At 43.3% G+C, this 22,598-nt stretch overlaps 2 protein-coding genes and 2 non-coding genes across 6 annotated transcripts in view; 1 reads left to right on the top strand and 3 right to left on the bottom strand.

Annotated features, from left to right (window-relative positions):
* Positions 1–99: 99 nt before the first annotated feature.
* LOC121569505 (60S ribosomal protein L19) lies at positions 100–2,710 on the bottom strand. Its single transcript, XM_041880528.2, has 6 exons — positions 2,646–2,710; positions 1,615–1,721; positions 1,339–1,461; positions 1,041–1,161; positions 500–610; positions 100–306 (listed from the first exon to the last, which is right to left on the bottom strand). Exons 1-6 carry the CDS (start codon positions 2,648–2,650, stop codon positions 180–182), a joined length of 594 nt encoding a protein of 197 aa, XP_041736462.1. The 5' UTR covers positions 2,651–2,710; the 3' UTR covers positions 100–179.
* LOC121570817 lies at positions 785–866 on the bottom strand. The gene has a single exon (XR_006001557.1). It is a non-coding gene; the product is annotated as a small nucleolar RNA SNORD53/SNORD92 (small nucleolar RNA).
* Positions 1,824–1,903, bottom strand: LOC121570814. Its single transcript, XR_006001554.1, has one exon. It is a non-coding gene; the product is annotated as a small nucleolar RNA SNORD53/SNORD92 (small nucleolar RNA).
* Positions 2,711–8,243: 5,533 nt separating the features above from the next.
* The window catches only part of LOC121569504 (voltage-dependent L-type calcium channel subunit beta-1), a 35,314-nt gene continuing 20,959 nt past the window's right edge, over positions 8,244–22,598 (top strand). For all 3 annotated transcript variants that reach the window (XM_041880527.2, XM_041880526.2, XM_041880525.2), the window contains exons 1-2: positions 8,244–8,520; positions 13,608–13,694. In XM_041880527.2, coding sequence (XP_041736461.2) covers positions 8,431–8,520; positions 13,608–13,694 — 177 coding nt within the window. In that variant the 5' untranslated portion in view covers positions 8,244–8,430. The remainder of the gene's footprint in view (positions 8,521–13,607; positions 13,695–22,598) is intronic.

Genomic DNA, 22,598 nt, shown 5'->3' with positions numbered 1-22,598 from the left:
CACTTCAGAACTGCCCATACAATTGATAAACCCATGAAACCATGTCAGGTAGTGTACATTACAGGTGTGATCGAGTAAGAGTGGACTCAGGAGACAGGGTTGTGTCTTTCATACACTTTTTATTGTCAGCACTTGACAGAGGGAGGGGCAGGAGGTGCATGCCAGGGACAAGAAGCTGTTTACTTCTTGGTGGTCTCCTCCTCCTTTGACAGGGTCTTGATGATCTCCTCTTTCTTTGCTGCCAGGCGCTCCTCTCTGCGCTTACGGGCCTCCTTTGTCTTGGAACGACGAGCCTCAGCCTGGTCACTGCAGAGAGAAATGTGGTCAAACTATGTAGCTTATCTTTTGGCTGAACACAAATGTACTTACCATCTATAAACATTCCCATATAAAGATCTGCTTTTAAGTGCTCATCAGCGCAGTTCCTTCTCCACTTTAATACAAAACATTGCGGGATAGAAAAGTCTAAGGCAGATGGGAGTTGTAGTTTTAGACTTACCACAGAAGCTTCTTGCGGGCCTTGTCTGCCTTCAGCTTGTGGATGTGCTCCATGAGGATACGCTTGTTCTTGAACACATTACCCTTCACCTTAAGGTAGAGGCTGTGGTACCTGCGGGAAGGACAGGGGCAAAACAAGATGACCAAATCAAACTACAATACCAATAAAAAATATCCGCTTTAAACAATTCAATAAATACAAAATGAATAATTTAGCAATTCATGTGCTACATTTGAAATTACTTCCTAAATCAAAGGAATTTGAACAGGGGAATGTGAACAGGGGTTTATCAGATAGCCAAGAGAAACATGACATCACAAATTTCAGCAAAGTTTGCGAAACCATTCTCAGAGAATCATCATTTTTAACAATATAACTTTGGGATGATTGTTAGCCATTTTAGCTAGCTAGTGCAGCCTAGGCTAGTAGAGTTAGCTAGTTCAACATAATCAATGTGTAACAGACATCCTTGAAATGGACCCAATAGGAGTTGCTACGCCTTGTGAATCTGTATACTCAAGGGTGGATGTGGAGAACTTACATGTGCCGGTCAATCTTATGGGATTCCCTGTAGCGACGGAGAAGACGACGCAGGATTCTCATGCGACGCATCCAGGACAGCTTCTCTGGCATACGGGCGTTGGCTGTACCCTTTCTTTTACCTGGTAGGGTGGGCAGAGGAGAGGATGGTGTTAGGCCTGAGATATTAATACTACACCCAAAAATCCACTATCCTGTTTTCAGTACAAAACAGTTATGTAAATAAAAAGACTTCGCCTGATTGTCTATCGCCGTCACTAGTCGATATAGCTATGAGACGTAGGACAGCATTCACTCACCGATTCCCGTGTGCCTTCCCTTGCGACGTGCCAGCGTGTTCTTGCGGCAGCGGGCGCGAGAGTGCACCGTGACAGGCTTGCGGATGATAAGACCATCCTTTACCAGTTTACGGATCTGCTGGCCTGAGAGGGGGGACAGAAAATATGGGTTAGACAAGGCAGGTGAATTTACAGCAACAAATCAATATTCAGTCAACTACTGTGTAGATTATGCACAGGCTACATTAACTAAGTACCAAAATAATGTGCTAAAAGATAGATTGGCTGAATCCTTACGGGAGTTGGCGTTAGCAATCTCATTGGTCTCGTTGGGGTCCAGCCATACTTTCTTCTTGCCACAGCGCAGGACGCTGGAGGCAAGCCTCTTTTGAAGCCTGAGCATGCTGGGTTAGAGATGAAGAGTTAACTAACGCATTACATTTTGTGTAACGCATAACGGTACGTTGCTAACAATATAATGTAAATGTTTGTAGCGTGAACAGGGGTTAATCAGATAGCCAAGAGAAATATGACATCACAAATTTCAGCATAGTTTGCGAAACCATTCTCAGAATCATCATATTAACCATTTATCCAATTTAACTCCGGGTTGATTGTTACCCATTATAGCTAGTTAGATACTGATGACTAACGTTACCTTGGATGCAACTGGGCTAACGTTACTCGACGTTTGGCTAGTAACGTTTGCTAGCTAATGTATCTAACTAGTCGTGTAGCTAAATATCATCCACACCAAGTTGCTGTTCTTACAAAGTGACATGGTTGACACTGAATTTTACAAGACAATTAATCAGTTGGCTAATATAAAGCAACGGGGAACATCAGTCAAAATCATGAGACCAGCAGTGTCCGGGTACGTAACCGTAGCTACTAGCTGGCCAATGCTACCAAAATGTGCTACACCAAATTTACTTGCAGCGTAGCTAGCTAGCCTGTCTAATGTAAACTCTTTCAGATTATATGGAACATGGATATCATTGAGACTAACTATCGGATTCAGACATGTTTAAACTATCATAATCTAGTCACCTATGTTAACATTGAGGTTTAACTCGCATTTGTTTAACGTTAGGCCTGAATTTCTCGTCTCAGAAATCTTGGTTGACAACATGGCCTCCCTGGCTTGGAACATCGTGCGGCTCATTTACACATGAAATGTAGCTTTTCCTAAATGAAATATGTCAAGGGACTTTGACGGTGGTGTCTCGTAAACTTTAAGGCAACCTCAGTAAACCTTTAATGGGCAATTAATGTGTATTTTATGAAATATAAGAGAATTTAGACTCGCACAAAGTCGGTGCGCTTACCTCATGGCTGCTACTGCGATAGAAAAAGGAAGGGTTGAGGGACAGACAGGGTCCTACCATTAAAGCTACAGGAGAATCCAAAATGAGATATACAGCTGTTATTTTGTGAAATAAACGAAATACGATATAAATATTATTATTTTCATGTGAAGAGTTTGTAAGAAAATACAAATGGGTGTTAAAAAATAAGTTAGAGAGAGTGATATTGTCTGAAATCATAAGATAAAGTGTATAGAAAATATGTTCTCCCCTTATTTGGGAATAATAGTATATTCCAAAGGTGGGGAGCGATTTCGCACTGCATTGTGGGTGAAATCAAACTAAATGCAACTCACTACTCTGCCACAGGAGAGCAATGTCGAAGCGAAAGACTAAAACCGTGAACAGCTGACTGACACTGACAGAAGGAAAGTTTCTGTGAGGATACGTTTAGACAAGCAGCCCAATTATGATATTTTTTCCCCATTAATTGGTCTTTTGACCAATCAGATCACCTCTGAAAAAGATCTGATGTGAAAAGATCTGATGTATAGCGTTTACTTTTACTCAAGTATGACATTTGAGTAGTTTTCCCATCACTGTACTTAAGTACATTTAAAACAAGATACCTTTAGACTTTTACTCAAGTAGTATTTTACTGGCTGACTTTTACTTTTACTTGAGTCATTTTCTATTAAGGTATCTTTACTTTTACACAAGTATGACAATTGAGTACTTTTTCCACCACCTTGAAGGAGACCCTAAAGTTGAAGCCAAGTTCGTGTGACATGCATGCATTGTGTGATTTCCTCTCTGAACTGAAAGAGATGGAGACCCGCACACTTTCGAAAAAAAATAATACATCCAAAACTGAGGCTTGAATGCAAAATAAAGATTTTTATTATAACATCATGGTGCCCAAAAAAAGTTAAATGGAATGTGGGTATCGATCACCAATAAGAGGCAATACACCAGTTAGAGAAAACACTTCAATAACAATTCTTAATTAATTAATCAAATAAAATCAAATTGTATTTGTCACATGCGCAGAATACAACAGGTGTAGACCTTACCGTGAAATGCTTACTTACAAGCCCTTAACGAACAATGCAGTTTTAAGAAAATATTTACTAAATAAACTAAAGTAAAAAATAAAATATAAAAAAAGTAACACAATAAAATAACAATGAGGTTATATAACAACGAGGCCTCCTGTAGCTCAGTTGGTAGAGCATGGCGCTTGTAACGCCAGGGTTGTGGGTTCGTTTCCCACATGGGGCCAGTATGAAAAATGTATGCACTCACTAACTGTAAGTTGCTCTGGATAAGAGTGTCTGCTAAAATGTAAATGTTATATACAGGGGGTACCGGTACCGAGTCAATGTGCGGGGGTACAGGTTAGTCGAGTATTTTGTACATGTAGGTAGGGGTAAAGTGACTATGCATAGATAATAAACAGCGAGTAGCAGCAGTGTAAAAACAAACGGGGGGGGTGTCTGGGTGGCCATTTGATTAATTGTTCAGCAGTCTTATGGCTTGGGGGTAGAAGCTGTTAAGGAGCCTTTTGGACCTAGACTTGGCGCTCCGGTACCGCTTGACGTGCGGTAGCAGAGAGAACAGTCTATGACTTGGGTGACTGGAGTCTTTGACAATTTTTTGGGCCTTCCTCTGACACCACCTAGTATATCAGTTGAAGTCGGAAGTTTACATACACCTTAGCCAAATACATTTAAACTCAGTTTTCCACAATTCCTGACATTTAATCCTAGTAAAACTTCCCTGTCTTAGGTCAGTTAGGATCACCACCTTATTTTAAGAATGTGAAATGTCAGAATAATAGTAGAGAGATTTATTTCAGCTTTTATTTATTTCATCACATTCCCAGTGGGTCAGAAGTTTACATACACTCAATTAGTATTTGGTAGCATTGCCTTTAAATTGTTTAACTTGGGTCAAACGTTTCGTGTAGCCTTCCACAAGCTTCCCACAATAAGTTGGGTGAATTTTGGCCCATTCCACCTGACAGAGCTGGTGTAACTGAGTCAGGTTTGTAGGCGTCCTTGCTCGCACACGCTTTTTCAGTTCTGCCCACAAATGTTCTATAGGATTGAGGTCAGGGCTTTGTGATGGCCACTCCAATACCTTGACTTTGTTGTCCTTTGCCACAACTTTGGAAGTATGCTTGGGGTCATTGTCCATTTGGAAGACCCATTTGCGACCAAGCTTTAACTTCCTGACTGATGTCTTGAGATGTTGCTTCAATATATCCTCATAATTTTCCTTCCTCATGATGCCATCTATTTTGTGAAGTGCACCAGTCCCTCCTGCAGCAAAGCACCCCCACAGCATGATGCTGCCACCCCCGTGCTTCACGGTTGGGATGGTGTTCTTCAGCTTGTAAGCTACCCCCTTTTTCTTCCAAACATAACAATGGTCATTATGGCCAAAGAGTTCTATTTTGGTTTCATCAGACCGTAGTCTGGCTTTTTTATGGCGGTTTTGGAGCAGTGGCTTCTTCCTTGCTGAGCGGCCTTTCAGGTTATGTCGATATAGGACTCGTTTTACTGTGGATATAGATACTTTTGTACCTGTTTCCTCCAGCATCTTCACAAGGTCCTTTGCTGTTGTTCTGCGTGGTCCCATGGTGTTTATACTTGCGTACTATTGTTTGTACAGATGAACGTGGTACCTTCAGGCGTTTGGAAATTGCTCCCAAGGATGAACCAGACTTGTGGAGTTCTACAATTTTTTTTCTGAGGTCTTGGCTGATTTATTTTTGATTTTCCCATGATGTCAAGCAGAGAGGCACTGAGTTTGAAGGTAGACCTTGAAATACATCCACAGGTACACCTCCAATTGACTCAAATGATGTCAATTAGCCTATCAGAAGCTTCTAAAGCCATGATATAATTTTCTGGAATTTTCCAAACTGTTTAAAGGCACAGTCAACTTAGTATATGTAAACTTCTGACCCACTGGAACTGTGCTACAGTGAATTATAAGTTAAATAATCTGTCTGTAAACAATTGTTGGAAAAATTACTTGTGTCATGCACAAAGTAGATGTCCTAATCGACTTGCCAAAACTATAGTTTCTTAACAAGAAATTTGTGGAGTGGTTGAAAAACAAGTTTTAATTACTCCAACCTAAGTGTATGTAAACTTCTGACTTCAACTGTAGGTGTTCCTTTTGTCCAGGTGGGAAACGGCCGTTTGGAGTGCAATTGAGATTGCGTCATCTGTGGATCTGTTTGGACGGTATGCGAATTGGAGTGGGTCTAGGGTTTCCGGGATGATGGTGTTGATGTGAGGCATGACCAGCCTTTCAAAGCACTTCAATGCCTGATGGGTGGAGAGTTTTTAAATAGAACATCCACCTGCATTCTGTCTGGAGAAGACTAAGTTCAAGATTACCACCCTACGTGAATGTTTTATCTGCTGTATGTGGAGGAGGAGGAGACGGGGTGACCAGACTGAAGTCATTTTCCCATAAAACTTCTACCTGCAACTAGCCTCTGCCACAAGCTTTCACCTTCAGGAGCGAAGCCGGGGAGCTAACCTGCTTTCTTTGTTCATGTTCAATTTGATTTGATTTGACTTTGAACATAAAGCCCTCCAAGCCATCCAGGCTACCCAGCAGCATAGAATTCAACTGACATCTCTCTTCTTGATGAAAAGGCATGCCAAATGAGTTACTGGAGTAATTTGCTTGACCAAAACATAACTGTATGACATTGACACCTGCAGTGTCATCTGAATCAGGAATTGAATGGACATCAGTAGGTAAACAGTTGGAGAGAAGATTCTCACCTGAATGCTAAGCCCTTCTGCAGCCCAGATGAACCAGTCAATTAAGCAATAAGGCACAAGGGGGTGTGGTATATGGCCAATATACCACAGCTAAGGGCTGTTCTTAAGCACGACGCAACGCGGAGTGCCTGGATAGATACAGCCCATAGCCGTGGTATATTGGCCATATACCACAAACCCCTGAGGTGCCTTATTGCTATTATAAACTGGTTACAAACGTAATTAGAACAGTACAAATACATGTTTTGTCATTCCCGTGCTATATGGTCTCATATACCACGGCTTTCAGCCAATCAGCATTCAGGGCTCGAATGACCCAGTTTATAAAGGCACATGACCTACAAGCACACACTGCCACTCAGGACACACACACCACAGAACTGCACTGATAAAGGGACATTCCTTGCATGAGGACCTCACATAGATACTTTACACTGGACAGAAGAAGGGGACGAAAACCAATCTACACTCAATACATACCTGTGTGTGTTTTAGATTCATGAAGCTCCCCCAATGAAGACGTATTGAAGGAGACTACTTATTCAGACAGGATTTCCTCCTCTCAATTTTATTTTTGTATTTGTTCTTGCTACTACTATTTTTATACAAAAAAGGGACATTTTCATTAAGCCTTTAAAGACATATTAATGGGAAAAATTGATTTGTAAAAAGGAATAAATACTGAAGTGAAGTTGCTAAATACACAAAAAGGATGGTGGTCAGATTCAGTAAGAACATAGTAAGAAGTTCTAGATGAACCTAGCTGGCCACATCTGTACTGCTAAGCCTCAATATTATCCAACCATATTATTCCCCTGAGTTCAACCAGATCAGATCCATTACTGTGCATCAGACTGTAAGGAGGAATGGACTACAGTATGCCTGTGACACTCTGGCTCTATGGACTTTGATTTTTGAGCCAGGGTTGTTCATTTCACTTGGGTGTATTTCTATGTTGGTTAGTCTAGGTTGTTTTTCTATGTTTGGTCAATGACTCCCAATCGGAGGTAACGAGTGTCAGCTGTCGGCTCGTTATCTCTGATTGGGAGCCATATTTATACTGTGTTGGTTTTCATTGTATTTGTGGGTTTTTGTTCCAGGTTCAGTATTTTGTTCACTATTGGACTTCACTTTCGTCTTTCCTTTTGTTTTGACGTGCTTGTCTAATAAAGTCATCATGTTCACTCGCAACGCTGCGCCTTGGTCCGCTTATTTAGACGATCGTGACAATGCCTGTACATCGCACAGTATGGACATGAATGGACATCTATGTATGTATGACCATTATAACAATGTAGTGCTCAGGAGAGTAACGTGCTGAAAGGGAACATATAGGGAAAATAAAATGGAATGTACCTTTGATTCTCATGTCTCGTGATTTTAATGTAATGAATATTGACTTATCTGTATAACATTGGAATCAATGTACAGTATCATTATCATCATCAGGACTATATTGATGCTTTTCATGTTTCTCTGATTGTATTAAGATGAAGTGAGTGACAGATAAAATGTATACATAAAAAAAAAACGTACGCCAACAGGCTACATATATTGGCTGATGTACCACTGCCAACAAGTGCCTACAGTGCCACATGAAAAGAGGTGAGCATCTAAAAATGTGGATATCATCTGTGGTTAGACCAGGGTGCAACCAATGCTAATTGCCTTACCCATTACCCAATCACAAGACATCCCTTTCGTGTTGGTCTCTCATTGATTGATCAGTGATGAGGGTGGGGCCTGGTCAATGGGGCGTGGACCTCTTCCGTTCGCAGCTGGAATCTCGAGTGGCGCGCACTGTCCGTATTGTCTGCGCGAGGAAACGGAGGCTGGTGCGCTAGGATAGGCTGTAGACGACGCAGCTGTTGCTATTGTACTACGCTTGGGAAGCACCCTCGGGGGAACAACGGCAAGTAATTATCTTCGTTGACAATGACTATAGCGATATCATCATAAATATATGAATTAGAAAATAGAATTGAAAAAGTAAATCAATGGTACAGAAAATTAGTATGTCCAGGACGCCTTCGACCTCAACCCAGGAGATCCAAATGGACATGTTTGATCAACATCCACACGCACAGGTAAGCAGTATAGGCTACAACTCAATCCTACCCGGGAAATCATCACCGTAGGTTTGATGGTCAGTCCGCCTGTTTCTGAAGCTTTTGTTTAGACATTTTGACAGTCCACAGTTTGACTTGTCATAAAAGCAGGAAAGCAGGTGAACGATGTCAAACCAGCTGCGAATAAGATTTCATGGATTAGGCTATAATTCCCAGAGCAAAAAAACGTGTATGTGAACTGTATCAATAGGTCTAATAACCAGGGTAATAACAAAGTAATGATCATGTATTCTTAATCTATTATAGTAAAAGCATTGGTTTGGTCACAGAGGGCCACTAATATGGTAATTGCCTGTGGCTGCTGTGTGTCCCTTGGACGAATTTTCTTCTTCCGTTTCTCGTTACCAGCTGCTGCTGTTGTTCCACTTTCAAATAGAACCACAGGAATTATAGGCTCTGACATTTTAAAAAACATTTATGTGTTGAAAAATGTGTGTTATTTATGACATGACAATTACGATTTTTGGTTTGACCATTTGATGGTTCGCTTTCATTGTTTTCTTGGTGTAGTAAACAAAATGCAACAATTCCACAAAGCTGCCTATTATTATAGGCTTATGCTAAATGATGATTGATGAACGAACTCTGATGTCCTTTCTGCAATTAGCGCTATGTGCTACATGTTACTAGATGGATGAAGTCCCCAAGTGATGCAAGCCCCGCTGAGGTCTTAATGGGCTGTGTAGGACAGTAGACACAATTTTCTCTCTCATCCGTTTTGCCTTCATGCAGGAGTAAGGACACCTAATTCTGTTTAAATGGCTTTATACTCATAGGTATTGCATTGTTATTTCTTTGCTGCGAGGAACTGTCATGGCATCAAGGTGTTGTGGATTAATTCACCAACTTTTTTCTGAAATGAGAGGGGATGAATGCCATACACACTGGCAGACTCATTTAATGGAATAAGATCACACAAAATTACCATATCATGTGTTATATTACCCTCCCTTAGAGACACGCCTATTCTGCCCTCCAGAAAACAGCATACTTTTGATAATTGCTATATCTGTGCTCATGCAATGTTTTCTTACACAACATGTTCAGAATGTAACTTTTTCTGTAGTTATAAATGGCATTCAGGAAGTTACAGTATATGATATCACTGGTTATGTGGGCATGATTGGTCATAAAATCGAATGAAGAAACTAAATATGAGAATGACCAGAACAAACCCGCCCACGCCAAACTCCATCATTGTCGCTCCACGGAAACCACGACATCACAGAAAAACAACACATACTGTATACAACCCAACGCCTCAAGCCTTGCCAAGTATGCATCCTGCACTCCTTCTCACTCTCCCACTCTTTCTCTCTCTACCTTCCCCATCATTCTTTCTATCTCTCCATCACTCTCTCTCTCTATCTCTCTATCTCTCTCTCTCTCTCTGACTGTTTTTAGCTGTCAGATTTCTATCCCTTGTGTGTTAGTGCTGTGCTGAGAGACAGATGGACCCCCTCCTTGTGTCATGTGGCAGGGAACGGTTTGTTTGTGGCACTCGGATCAATTAGATATAAAGTTCACGCAGACCTGCGGTGGGTCACGCTGGCATATTTATAACTCAGCTGTGGAGAGACGACCGGGGGACCACACTTGTAGGCTGCGTCCCAAATGGCACCATATTCCCTACATAGTGTACTTATTTTGACTAAAGCCCTGTGGCTCATGGTCAAAAGCAGTGCACTATATAGGGAAAATGGTGCCATTTGGGACCACACTAGTAATATCCTGGAGGAAAGGCCCCCCCGGCCCCCAGCAACACTGAATGGCAACAACCAACCCCAATAGAGACGGAAATACAGTGAGGGAAAAAAGTATTTGATCCCCTGCTGATTTTGTACGTTTGCCCACTGACAAAGAAATGATCAGTCTATAGTTTTAATGGTAGGTTTATTTGAACAGTGAGAGACAGAATAACAACAACAAAATCCAGAAAAACGCATGTTAAAAATGTTATAAATTAATTTGCATTTTAATGAGGGAAATAAGTATTTGACCCCCTCTCAATCAGAAAGATTTCTGGCTCCCAGGTGTCTTTTATACAGGTAACGAGCTGAGATTAGGAGCACACTCTTAAAGGGAGTGCTCCTAATCTCAGTTTGATACCTGTATAAAAGACACCTGTCCACAGAAGCAAACAATCAATCAGATTCCAAACTCTCCACCATGGCCAAGACCAAAGAGCTCTCCAAGGATGTCAGGAACAAGATTGTAGGCCTACACAAGGCTGGAATGGGCTACAAGACCATCGCCAAGCAGTTTGGTGAGAAGGTGACAACAGTTGGTGCGATTATTCGCAAATGGAAGAAACACAAAATAACTGTCAATCTCCCTCGGCCTGGGGCTCCATGCAAGATCTCACCTCGTGGAGTTGCAATGATCATGAGAACGGTGAGGAATCAGCCCAGAACTACACGGGAGGATCTTGTCAATGATCTCAAGGCAGCTGGGACCATAGTCACCAAGAAAACAATTGGTAACACACTACGCCGTGAAGGACTGAAATCCTGCAGCGCCCACAAGGTCCCCCTGCTGAAGAAAGCACATATACAGGCCCGTCTGTAGTTTGCCAATGAACATCTGAATGATTCAGAGGAGAACTGGGTGAAAGTGTTGTGGTCAGATGAGACCAAAATCGATCTCTTTGGCATCAACTCAACTCGCCGTGTTTGGAGGAGGAGGAATGCTGCCTATGACCCCAAGAACACCATCCCCACCGTCAAACATGGAGGTAGAAACATTATGCTTTGGGGGTGTTTTTCTGCTAAGGGGACAGGAAAACTTCACCACATCAAAGGGACGATGGACGGGGCAACGTACCGTCAAATCTTGGGTGAGAACCTCCTTCCCTCAGCCAGGGCATTGAAAATGGGTCGTGGATGGGTATTCCAGCATGACAATCACCCAAAACACACGGCCAAGGCAACAAAGGAGTGGCTCAAGAAGAAGCACATTAAGGTCCTGGAGTGGCCTAGCCAGTCTCCAGACCTTAATCCCATAGAAAATCTGTGGAGGGAGCTGAAGGTTCGAGTTGCCAAACATCAGCCTCGAAACCTTAATGACTTGGAGAAGATCTGCAAAGAGGAGTGGGACAAAATCCCTCCTGAGATGTGTGCAAACCTGGTGGCCAACTACAAGAAACGTCTGACCTCTGTGATTGCCAACAATAGTTTTGCCACCAAGTACTAAGTCATGTTTTGCAGAGGGGTCAAATACTTATTTCCCTCATTCAAATGCAAATCAATTTATAACATTTTTGACATGTGTTTTTCTTGATTCTTTTGTTGTTATTCTGTCTCCCACTGTTCAAATAAACCTACCATTAAAATTATAGACTGATCATGTCTTTGTCAGTGGGCAAACGTACAAAATCAGCAGGGGATCAAATACTTTTTTCCCTCACTGTATGAGCAGGTGCCAGAGAATGCTGAACTGATCCAAATCATGCCTGAATACGATAACTCCGATTATAGATTGTGTTTGTTCTTCTGCAGGCAGCACCAGCGGAGGAGTGCTGTTGCTGTATGTTTGCCTGGAGAATGTTTGACTGTGCTCTGTTAAAGCTAGAAGACAGAGACACACCACAGGCTTGTCCTCCCATCCCTCCCCAGTTTACAGTTCCTGTCTAACAGAGCAGCGCTCGCGTCACACCCCCCTCTAATTAGTCACTTAGCCCTGGAGGTTGTTTACCAACAGGAAACCTCCCCTCCCTATGTCCCCTGTATGGCATTTCCCTGCCCTTTACTGTAGCCGTCCTCTCCTCGTGGCCAGCTCAATACAACCCACCCCACACCCCCCTCATCCCCTACAACTCAACTGTCAAGGATGCAGAAATCTTGTTGTGTTTTATCCTTGCCTTCATCCTCTGAATATGATCTATAGTGTGTAGACCACAGAGGATGCTGCCCATGTCCGGGCCAGGGTTGTTGCGGCTGTTGAGGGCACATTTGTTTAAAGGTTGTCAGCACAGGCAGAGCTATACCTCTGTGGACTACAGTGCCCCGGCTCAGTGATGATGAGAGATGAGAAGGGAGCTGGACTACAGCTGGACTGGACCTCGAATCAAACTCAGCTGGTCCATACCTCACACTGAGGAGTATTCCGATTAGAACTGTAGTAAAGTGTAGTGGTCTGATAAAGTTTGCCATAGCTGTGGGAGCAGGTGTGGGTGTGTGCGTGTGTGCATGCTTGCCTCAGTGTGAGTGTGTGTGGAGGTGGGGGTGGTTGGGTTGCTGGGAGCAGGTGTGTGGCGACATACTGTACAGTTTGTGCTCATAATGTGAGCATGATTTTGTACATGAAAGAGAACATGGCTCTGAGAGGTTGATCATGTTTTTGAATGCAGGAATATGTCCCATGTGGGTGTCTACTTTTGAACATTGCACATATTCATGCATACAGTACGTGTGCGTGTGAGTGTATTGTATGTTCCTGTGTACTATTCTTGTGGCCTCAGCTTAGGCAGCGGTCCCTGTCCGTCTGTACACACAGGAGTGGCACAACCCACCAGTCTGATCCTTCAGGCTTCCTGATTGCCAACAAATGCAATTAGCCGGCACTGCGTATCCATGGTGATGTGGCCAGGGTGGGCTCTAATGTAATGGAGGGCCCTACACAAGCCGGATAGGCCATTTGCCAGGGATCAGCCAATCAGATTACAGGGTCCCATCCTACATGAATAATGACAAGTAATGGAGGTTGAACATGAAGCTGAGCTAAGATGGTGGAGTCTACTGGTGCTGGGAGAAGCTCAGGACACATTAACTCCCATCTCTGGCAGCGCTCCATCTGTTCTGGTCATTGTCTGCTATGTCCCTGATGCTGTCCTGATCATAGTTACAGTATCATAAACAATTGAATTTTGTGGACTTAAAGTCTTGAGATTAATTTACCGCTAGAACAAAGCTGGGAGGTTTCATAATGTTTTCTCAACAGAAAAGATGTGAAAAAAACATTGTTCAAGTGCCCGATTTATTAAGACTTTTTTTTTGCGAAAGCTTCCTCTTTTTGATTTCTTGTCTCCTTATTTTCCTTCCTTCTAGGGAAAGTATTCCAAGCGGAAGAGCCGCTTCAAGCGCTCCGATGGAAGCACCTCCTCTGACACCACCTCCAACAGCTTTGTTCGGCAGGTAAGACCCCCTATTCGCCTTGTACAGTACCTTATACTATACTTGCCTGATTCCTCTGGTGATAAGTTCAAGAGATTCATAGGTGAGAATGGCCAGATGGATCAGTATGGATATCCTTCAGCACTGTGAGAGGCTTCTCTTATAAGTAACCCAAACACATTCACATGGTCACTCACACACAACCATCAAAGCTCTCTGCAGTTTGACTTACAATACACGTTGTTATCCTCTTACTCCTCCCCCTTTCCTTTCCTTCTTTCCCGTCTCATCTGCAATAGCTGTCTTAGTTCTTTTTTCCTTGTCCTATCTCTGTCACTTCTCATTTATGTTGCTCTCATAAACACAATTGATGCCTCTGCAGTCCTCCACAGTGGACACCCCCACCTACTCAGGACTCAGGATTCATGTTTTTCACTATGAATCAACAATAAACTGGTCAGATTGATGAAGCGTAGGGACTCCTGATTGAAATGTCCTGGTTCCGGGTCATGTAGGGCTCATACCCTCCCCAGCACACCACAACGCGCCCTCCCTGGTTCCCCGTGGTGCATTGATCAACACTGTCAGGGTGAGCCCATGGGAGCCTGCTATTCTCTTAGCAGCAGAGACAGGCTTTAGGAAGTATGTCTCCATGGGGGAAATGAACATAACGTACCACACAGAGACACTTCCTTTCCGGTGGTCTGGAGAGAGGGGAAGGGGGAAGGGGTTTAAGGTGACACACGTGTCACCTCTATCACAGCTCATCATGCGGACATTACATTTTATTAAAGCGGTCCTGTGTCATGCCACCATGCGTCCCCTTTTCCCTCCCCGACCTCTTCATTTGAGAGAGGAAACGTTTCGCCCCTGCCAAATTACATTAACCTGCTCGCTATGGGTGTCACTCAAAAAAATAACTCCCCTCTCTTGGCAGTGAACACAGGGAGTGTAGCCCTCCTGTGGATTCTAAAGGTTAGCTAGCTTCATCCTCTGTTGCACCCCTCCCCCTCCCTCCCCTACCCACTGGCACATCTCTTCATTAACTCTCTGTAAGTCTGCTCTGAGCCTGAAATGTACCGTAGGAGGGGCCATTGAAGTGGTTGTGTCCCAAATGGCACCCTATTCCCGATTTAGTGCACTACTTTTGACCAAGGCCCATATGTGATTATGTCGGACTGGTTCTCTGTGACCAGACATGGTGACTTTTAAACAGCCATAGGAACATGAATGATGAGAGAGGATTCCTGTTCATGATTGATGATAATATTCAGGATACCAACCTGATACAACCTGAATTTGCAGTAAACACTGTATTTAGATGTCATAATGCACTATGTAGATAGGCTATGTCTATGTATGTAGCTAGTTGCACTGTATATGTTTGCCCCCTCTTGCGCAACTGCGAGCTGAACACTCTTAAGCTTTAGTCTCACACACACTGTCACACAATCAGCCAGCGGTGGAGCCTGTACACTGGCCTGGTTTCCATGGCAACCGGCACACTGAATCTCCCCCCAGTGTGCAGGCGCAGTGGGATGGAGAGGAGGAGGAGGAGAGGATGTTTAGATGGATTAGTGTGTGTACGCAAGAATACAGTACTTTAGATACACAGGGAGTGGCAGGCATGTAGTAATGGGCACCATTACTAGCTGGGATTGTAACCTGGGAAAGAAGAGGCAATATGGATGTGGAAGACACAAGATGTAGATCAGATTCACCTCTTGTCACCTCCTTGGCTCTTTGGAATTGTTCATCGCTGTTACAATGTCTGGGCTGACCGAAGATGATTTGAGGATTAAATTCTACATCTTCTCTCTCTCTTTATCTATCCATGTCTTTCTCTATTTCTCTCTCTCTCTATCTCTCTCTTCTCTCTCTCTTTCTCTCTCTCTCTTCTCTCTCTCACATGCGCACACAAACACACACACATATTCAGATGAGTTTTTGTGATCAATACAGTGCTGTCCAGCAATGCCCTCCAGCTATACTACCATAGAGACATGAGATGAGCTGACCCCCAACACAACACAGTCAGTGAAGGACCATAATCACTCTGGCATCCCTGGGGGCTCATTCGCTGGGGTTCAGTTTCCTTGTTTTACCATTCAGAGCAACTGCGTCAGTCCAACACTATTAGGTCATGATGAAGAGGGCACAACAAAGCCTATTCCCCCTCAGGAGACTTTTAGATTTGGCATGGGTCCTCAGATCCTCAAAAAGTTATACAGCTGCACCATCGAGAGCATCCTGACTGGTTGCATCACTGCCTGGTATGGCAACTGCTCAGCCTCCGACCGCAAGGCACTACAAATGGTAGTGCGTATGGCCCAGTACATTACTGGGGTCAAGCGTCCTGCCATCCAGCACCTCTATACCAGGCGGTGTCAGAGAAAGACCCTAAAAATTGTCAAAGACTCCAGCCACCCTAGTCATAGACTGTTCTCTCTGCTACCGCACGGCAAGCAGTACCGGAGCGCCAAGTCTAGGTCCAAAAGGCTTCTTAACAGCTTCTACCCCCAAGCCATAAGACTCCTGAACAGCTAATCAAATGGCTACCCGGACTATTTGCATTGTCCCCCCCCCACCCCCTATTTTACGCTGCTGCTACTCTCTGTTTATTATCTATGCATAGTCACTTTAACTATACCTACATGTACATATTACCTCAATTACCTCGACTAACCGGTGCCCCCGCACATTGACTCAGTACCCCCTGTATATAGCCTCGCTACTGTTATTTTTACTGTTATTTTACTGCTTTTATTTTTTACTTATCTATTGTTTACTTAACACTTATTTTTCTTAGCGCTGCATTGTTGGTTAAGAGCTTGTAAGTAAGCATTTCACGGTAAAGTCTACACCTGTTGTATTTGGCGCATGTGACAAATAACATTTGATTTGATTTGATTTGAATCACAGAATATTATTTTTGACGGCACCAGGGTCAGGTCAATTGGCTGTTTCACAATAGAGGGGGCGACTTGCATTACGTAAAAGAAAGCTGCTTCAAGCTCAGGACAAATAAATGAAATTCTCCGACCGTAATGTTCACAGGATGGAGCCTATCTTAATAACAATATACCCTAAAATCACCTCGGCTCATTTGAGTGAGGAGAATTTGATAAACCGATAGTTACAATTTCCTCCATCTTAGTGGCAGTTAGTCAATTTTCCTCATTCATAGTTTTTCGCTCTGATGATTTTTCTCAGCTGTGTGGGAGAGAAATCCTGCTATGGTGTATGTTCCTTTTCCATTTGAAGAGAAAATGTAATCAGTCCTTCTGTCAGTGCAGCCTGGCATTAGGCAGCTTCTCTGTGAGGAGAGGGAACAGAACAGTAGTTTGAGTGGCTGACACTTGGGAGTGGCTCTGAGAATACTAGCCTGCCTGGCTGCCTGTCTCTGGCAATCTGTTCCTCATGCTGTGGCCTGGCTGGCTGGCTGCCTGTTCATCACCAGTCAGTCAACCACTTTTGTGTCGCTATGGTGAGGCACCTGTCACAGCTTCAGAGGTTGCCCTCTGCTGGTGGAATAGAGAGACACCCTCTAACCCTCCACCCCGCCTCCACTTAATTAATTAGGTTTTAGAGTCATAAAGCAACTGAGGAAAAAACAAATTGCTAGTGTGTATACCATTGAATGAAGAAGAAAAATTCAATTTTTGTCAACTCCGTAAAACATAATCTCCGTCAGATTGTTGTCTAACGTAAACTCCATCAGTGCTGAAAGATCTAATAGAATGGTTGTTTTTATTATGGATTTTCAAATGAATCATTTTCCATATTTTACAAATGTTTGTATTGAACTTTTATTTTGAGAGGCAAAAATATGTTTGTTTTGAGTATCTGTTGTCAACTCCGTCAGTGGCTTGTCAACTCTGTCACTGATGACTAACCCCTTAAGATTCAGAAAAAAATATTTTAATCACTGTTCTGCAACATATGCTTAAGCAATTGAGGTATTTGCTGTGCTAGACCTAAGGGTTTGCTTTATAAATGTTGTTTTATGTTCTAAATCTAGAAAAACATGCCAAAATGCTAAAGAAATTAGCCCTGGAGCATTTAATAGTGCTATAAAACAAAATAAAAAAAGTTTGGAGATTTGGATTACATATTTGAATATCTAACGTTAGAATTAGAATTGCTCTGACCTTGCGGGGGGCCCCGCGAAAATGTGCTACGCCACTGCTGATGTTTTGCCGGTGTCAGAGGTGGAACTTCTTTGGAGCTGTCAAATCGGTGAGCAGCAACTCTTGTGTTCATTGTCACGAAGCCACATCCGTTCCACTCGCGTTAGAAATTAAAAACGAGAAAGTGTAGGCTATATAGAAATCATGACGCTCAAATTGAAAATCATTCAACCAAATAATGAGGATTTCTATCAGACTAATCGAGGTGTAGATTACATCTCACATTTCAGTGTTTGAACTTGTAAACACGGCTGCATGGGATTTCTCTTAGTGCAACTCCGTGCAGCCAATGGCTTTGTCTGCTTTAGGTACAGTATAATGCGGGGAGCTGCTTGTGGATTGGACAGCTCTAACACAGTTCCAAATCATCAGCTATGCGGATGTCGACTAAAGCAGATATGATTGAATCGGGCCCTTAGTTTAGCAGGCTGGAGCCATTTGAACACTGACTGACTGCTGACTGGCTGGCTGGCTGCCTCGCTGGGCCAAAGAGTTTAAGTTCAATTAAAGATCTTCACTAATCTGCCGACTTGTCTTCACTTATCTGCTGACTACTTGAATTGATCTAAGTTCGCTTATCTGCTTTCAGATTGATGAAGAAGTATGATCATTACATAAGGAACTGAGTATGATCTAAAGAAGAAGTGACATTTTCATTAGTTCATGATAGTGGAAGCTGAAATAATCCATTGTAGTGCAACACTTAAAGTTAGTAGGTATTGTATCTAGTTTGTGTAGCTGGAACAGGTATGCCACCTGTTGCCTGAACTTAATCAAAGACAGATTTGAGAATAAACCTGTGTGGCCTTGAAAGTTGTCGGTTTTATTCCCCTTGTCTTTAGGGGATACTCTCACTGACTGACTGACTCACTGACTGACTGACTGACTCACTGACTGACTGACTCATTGACTGACTGACTGACTCACTGACTGACTGACTCATTGACTGACTGACTGACTCACTGACTGACTGACTGACTCACTGACTGACTGACTCATTGACTGACTGACTGACTCACTGACTGACTGACTCATTGACTGACTGACTGACTCACTGACTGACTGACTGACTCACTGACTGACTGACTCATTGACTGACTGACTGACTCACTGACTGACTGACTCATTGACTGACTGACTGACTCACTGACTGACTGAGTAACAGAAAATAAATTCCTCACCTCCTGGGTGCTGACTGGTTCCAAGTGTGCTGTCATATTATTGTGCACTGGATGTCCTTGTTGCTGCCACTGATACACTGTTCACCCCTCCCTCCTCACGCCCCCCGCCCCGCCCATCTATTCACGTCCTCCCCTCTAACCCCATATCATCCCCTTGTTTGATGTCCTGTTCCGGGTATAGAGAGAGAGAGAGCAGGATAGAGGAAAGGTTTTTTTCCTGCCCCAGCCCCACGTCAGTGGGGGCATTGAATGGCTGACGGCTGCATACCAAGCCTCCTTCTGGTGCTCGCTGCGTTGCGTTTCACGGCCCTGTTTCTGTCCTGCCAGGGCTAAATATAATTCCCCAGTTTGCAAATGTAGCACAAGTCCTGCAACCCGACCCCCCCACCCCTCCCGTCACCAGTCCCAGCTCCCTCACTCCCCTCTCCCTTCCTCCATACACAAGGTTCAGGTTCTTGGAGGTGGGGGTGTGTGTTAGGAGGGTTAGGGGGTTAGGAGAGCACTCTCCTATTTTCACACATACAGTACTCTCTCTCTGGCTCTCTCTCTATTAGACACACACACACACATACTTTTGGACTTACACATTTGCCGTCACGGTCTCTCTCTTTCTCTCACACACACACACACGCACACACACACACTGCTGTTCCTTGGTGTGGATTGTGGCTTTGCCCCCCTGGTTTGCCGTGGTATGGAGCAGACCGACAGGTATCGCAGGCCCGGCATGGTAAGACAGATCTGGCTAAATCTTGACACTTTTGGTGAGTGTGTTTTGGCACCCGGTCCGGAAAGGGCGCCTTGCCGTACTGTAAGAGGGTGTGTTGGGAGTATGTGTGTCTGAGAGACTATTGTGGGTGAGTGTGTCAGAGAGTATTGAAATTTAGGTTGGTGGAAAGGACACATGAACTTAGAAAAAAGTTTTGGATGCGCCATTTCCTGGTCTCTCTCATTCTCTCTCTCGCTTTCTTTGATCCTGTTCTTTCGCCTGCGTTGTGTGATTCCATTTTGGGCTGGGCCACAGCTGCAGGAAAGGCGCTGTGTTTTAAATTAGACTTCCAGTCCCCCTGGTAGCCTGCCTGCCTGCTGAGGGACCCATCAGACTCACTGTCCGAGACCCTAGCCCATACAGCCATTTTATGAGGCTTCTATCTCTCTCTCTCTGTGTCCTGTCCTGTCCCAGCTGGTCCCAGCCTGGATCCCCAGAGACACAGATCACAGAGTCACTAACATCAGTGTTTCCTGACAAAGCGTGTCCATGAGAATGTAATGATTTTGACCTCCACAAGTTTCAGACAGAGTGCTATATTTATGTTTCTTGATAGGGGGACCTCTAGGAGGGTATTTTCTGACGTTTTAGTGCTTTTTAATGTTACATTTCCTAGGCTTGTCGTCATTGTTTTTTTTTTTGAGTACCTGTTAAGTGCTGTATGTCTCAACAGTATAATTAGTAGTACTTGGCAAGTCTATCTGATATTACCTTGTCCTTTTTCTAAAGTCAATGTTGATATTACTTAATTAGTGCCCACCTTGAGCTGAATCACTTCTCTGTGTATTTGTGGTGAGGTCTGTACATTTACATTACATTTTAGTCATTTAGCAGACGCTCTTATCCAGAGCGACTTACAGTTAGTGAGTGCAAACATTATTCTTTTTTATATATATATTTTTTTTTACTGGCCCCCCTGTACATGACTCACGTTACTTTAGTTGTCTCTCTCTCTCAGCACTGCAGGGCCTTTTTAGATAGCAGTTCACAAAGTCCAGCCCGTTGTCACGACAACAGCACACATCGCGAGCCAAGGCACATGGCCAATTACACATTGGGAAGCGCCACTGGCCATCACTAGACACAGAACGTCTCTAACACTCCTCTCTTAATACACTGTTAGCTACCAACCTGGCGTTCTGCTTCTCCATACCTGTTGCTTTGTAATCCTCTAGAAAAGTGTTGCTCTTTGTTGTTGCTTGTTGTTCTTTAGTTCCACCGCTGACTGGTGTTGTACCTACTGTTTATGATGTGAAACCCCTGTAGAATTGGGATTGAGCCTGGGCTGATCAGGGATTCTGTCCGTCTCGCTCTCTGCTTTCTGTCTGAGTGTGTGTTTGCCCTGTCTCTGACTGTGTTTACAGCTGGGTGGACTGTTTGCTCCGATCACACAGAGGGCAGGAGGGAGTGCAGGAGGGAGTGCAGGAGGAGAGAGGCAGAAATACAGCCTACGGGAGTAGGGAGAGATTAGAATGTCATAGTGGTTAATCATACAAGTGGTTTGGTATGTTATTATATTTCACTTCAGTATCTTTTCTTACTAAATGTTCAATCTTATTTCACTCTGTCGCACACTCCTCATTCTCACTTTTAATCTTAGTCGTTTTTATATCTTTAGATCTTTAGATCATCATCAAGGCAAGAGGCATATGACTTTACAACACTTATTATCTGTTCTCCTGCAGTCACAAAGGAGGACACTAGATACATGCATATACTATTCACCCACACATACTGTATACAGTGAGCTCCAAAAGTATTGGGACAGTGACACATTTTTTGTTGTTTTGGCTCAGTACTTCAGCACTTTGTATTTGATATGATACAATGAGGTTAAAGTGCAGACTGTCAGCTTTAATTTGAGGGTATTTTAATCAATACAGTTGAGAAATTACACTTTTTGTACATAGTCCCCCCATTTTAGGTGTGTATTAAAGTAGTCAAGTTTAGTAATTGGTCCCATATTACATCAAGCTTGTGACTCTTCAAATTTGTTAGATGCATTTGCTGTTTGTTTTGGTTGTGTTTCAGATTACTTTGTGCCCAATAGAAACTAATGGTAAATTATTTATTGTCATTTTGGAGTCACTTTTATTGTAAATAAGAATAGAATATGTTTCTAAACACTACATTAATGTGGATGCTACCATGATTACAGATAATCCTGAATGAATCGTGAATAATTATGAGTGAGAAAATTACAGACGCACAAATATCATACCACCAAGACATGCTAACTTCTCACCATTACAATAACAGGGGAGGTTAGCATTTTTGGGGGGGGAGGGGGGGGTATGATATTTGTGCGTCTGTAACTTTCTCACTCATCATTATTCACGATTCATTCAGAATTATCCTTAATCATGGTAGCATCCACATTAATGTAGAAGTGTTTAGAAAAATATGCTGTAGCCTATAGATGCAATGTACTCATCTCCAGTCCATAACAGTGGGTTACCATTCTCCCTCTTCCATCATGCCATCACGTATTGGAACAGGTAGCAAGGGCTTCATTGCATCAGAAGAGGCAACATCGTTAACATAATTTCTCCCCTCGAGGCAACGCTTTTCACCCCTCATTATTCAAAGCTCTTGTCTTTCACACTCCCACTCTTTCCTTTTTCCTCTCTCTCTCGCTCTTTCTCTCTCTCTCTCTCTCCCTCCCTTTCCTCACTCTCTTTCTCTCTCGCTCCTCCCCCTCTTTCTCTCCCCCAATTTGTTCGATATCAGAGCTAAGCAGGTGTGAATTCATCCCAGTAGAATCCACTTTGCAGATGAAGAGAGC

The sequence above is a fragment of the Coregonus clupeaformis genome, chromosome 30 (assembly GCF_020615455.1).
Source record: "Coregonus clupeaformis isolate EN_2021a chromosome 30, ASM2061545v1, whole genome shotgun sequence".
Classification (NCBI taxonomy): domain Eukaryota; kingdom Metazoa; phylum Chordata; class Actinopteri; order Salmoniformes; family Salmonidae; genus Coregonus; species Coregonus clupeaformis.
This window is presented reverse-complemented; position numbering and strand designations above follow the sequence as displayed.

What these genes read in the sequence shown, in the direction of transcription:
- LOC121569505 (XM_041880528.2), bottom strand. An exon ending in GGGAAGGCACACGGGAATCG is followed by an intron (nt 1,162 to 1,338) that starts GTGAGTGAATGC and finishes CCACCCTACCAG; the next exon opens with GTAAAAGAAAGGGTACAGCC. An exon ending in CATAAGATTGACCGGCACAT is followed by an intron (nt 611 to 1,040) that starts GTAAGTTCTCCA and finishes TCCTTCCCGCAG; the next exon opens with GTACCACAGCCTCTACCTTA.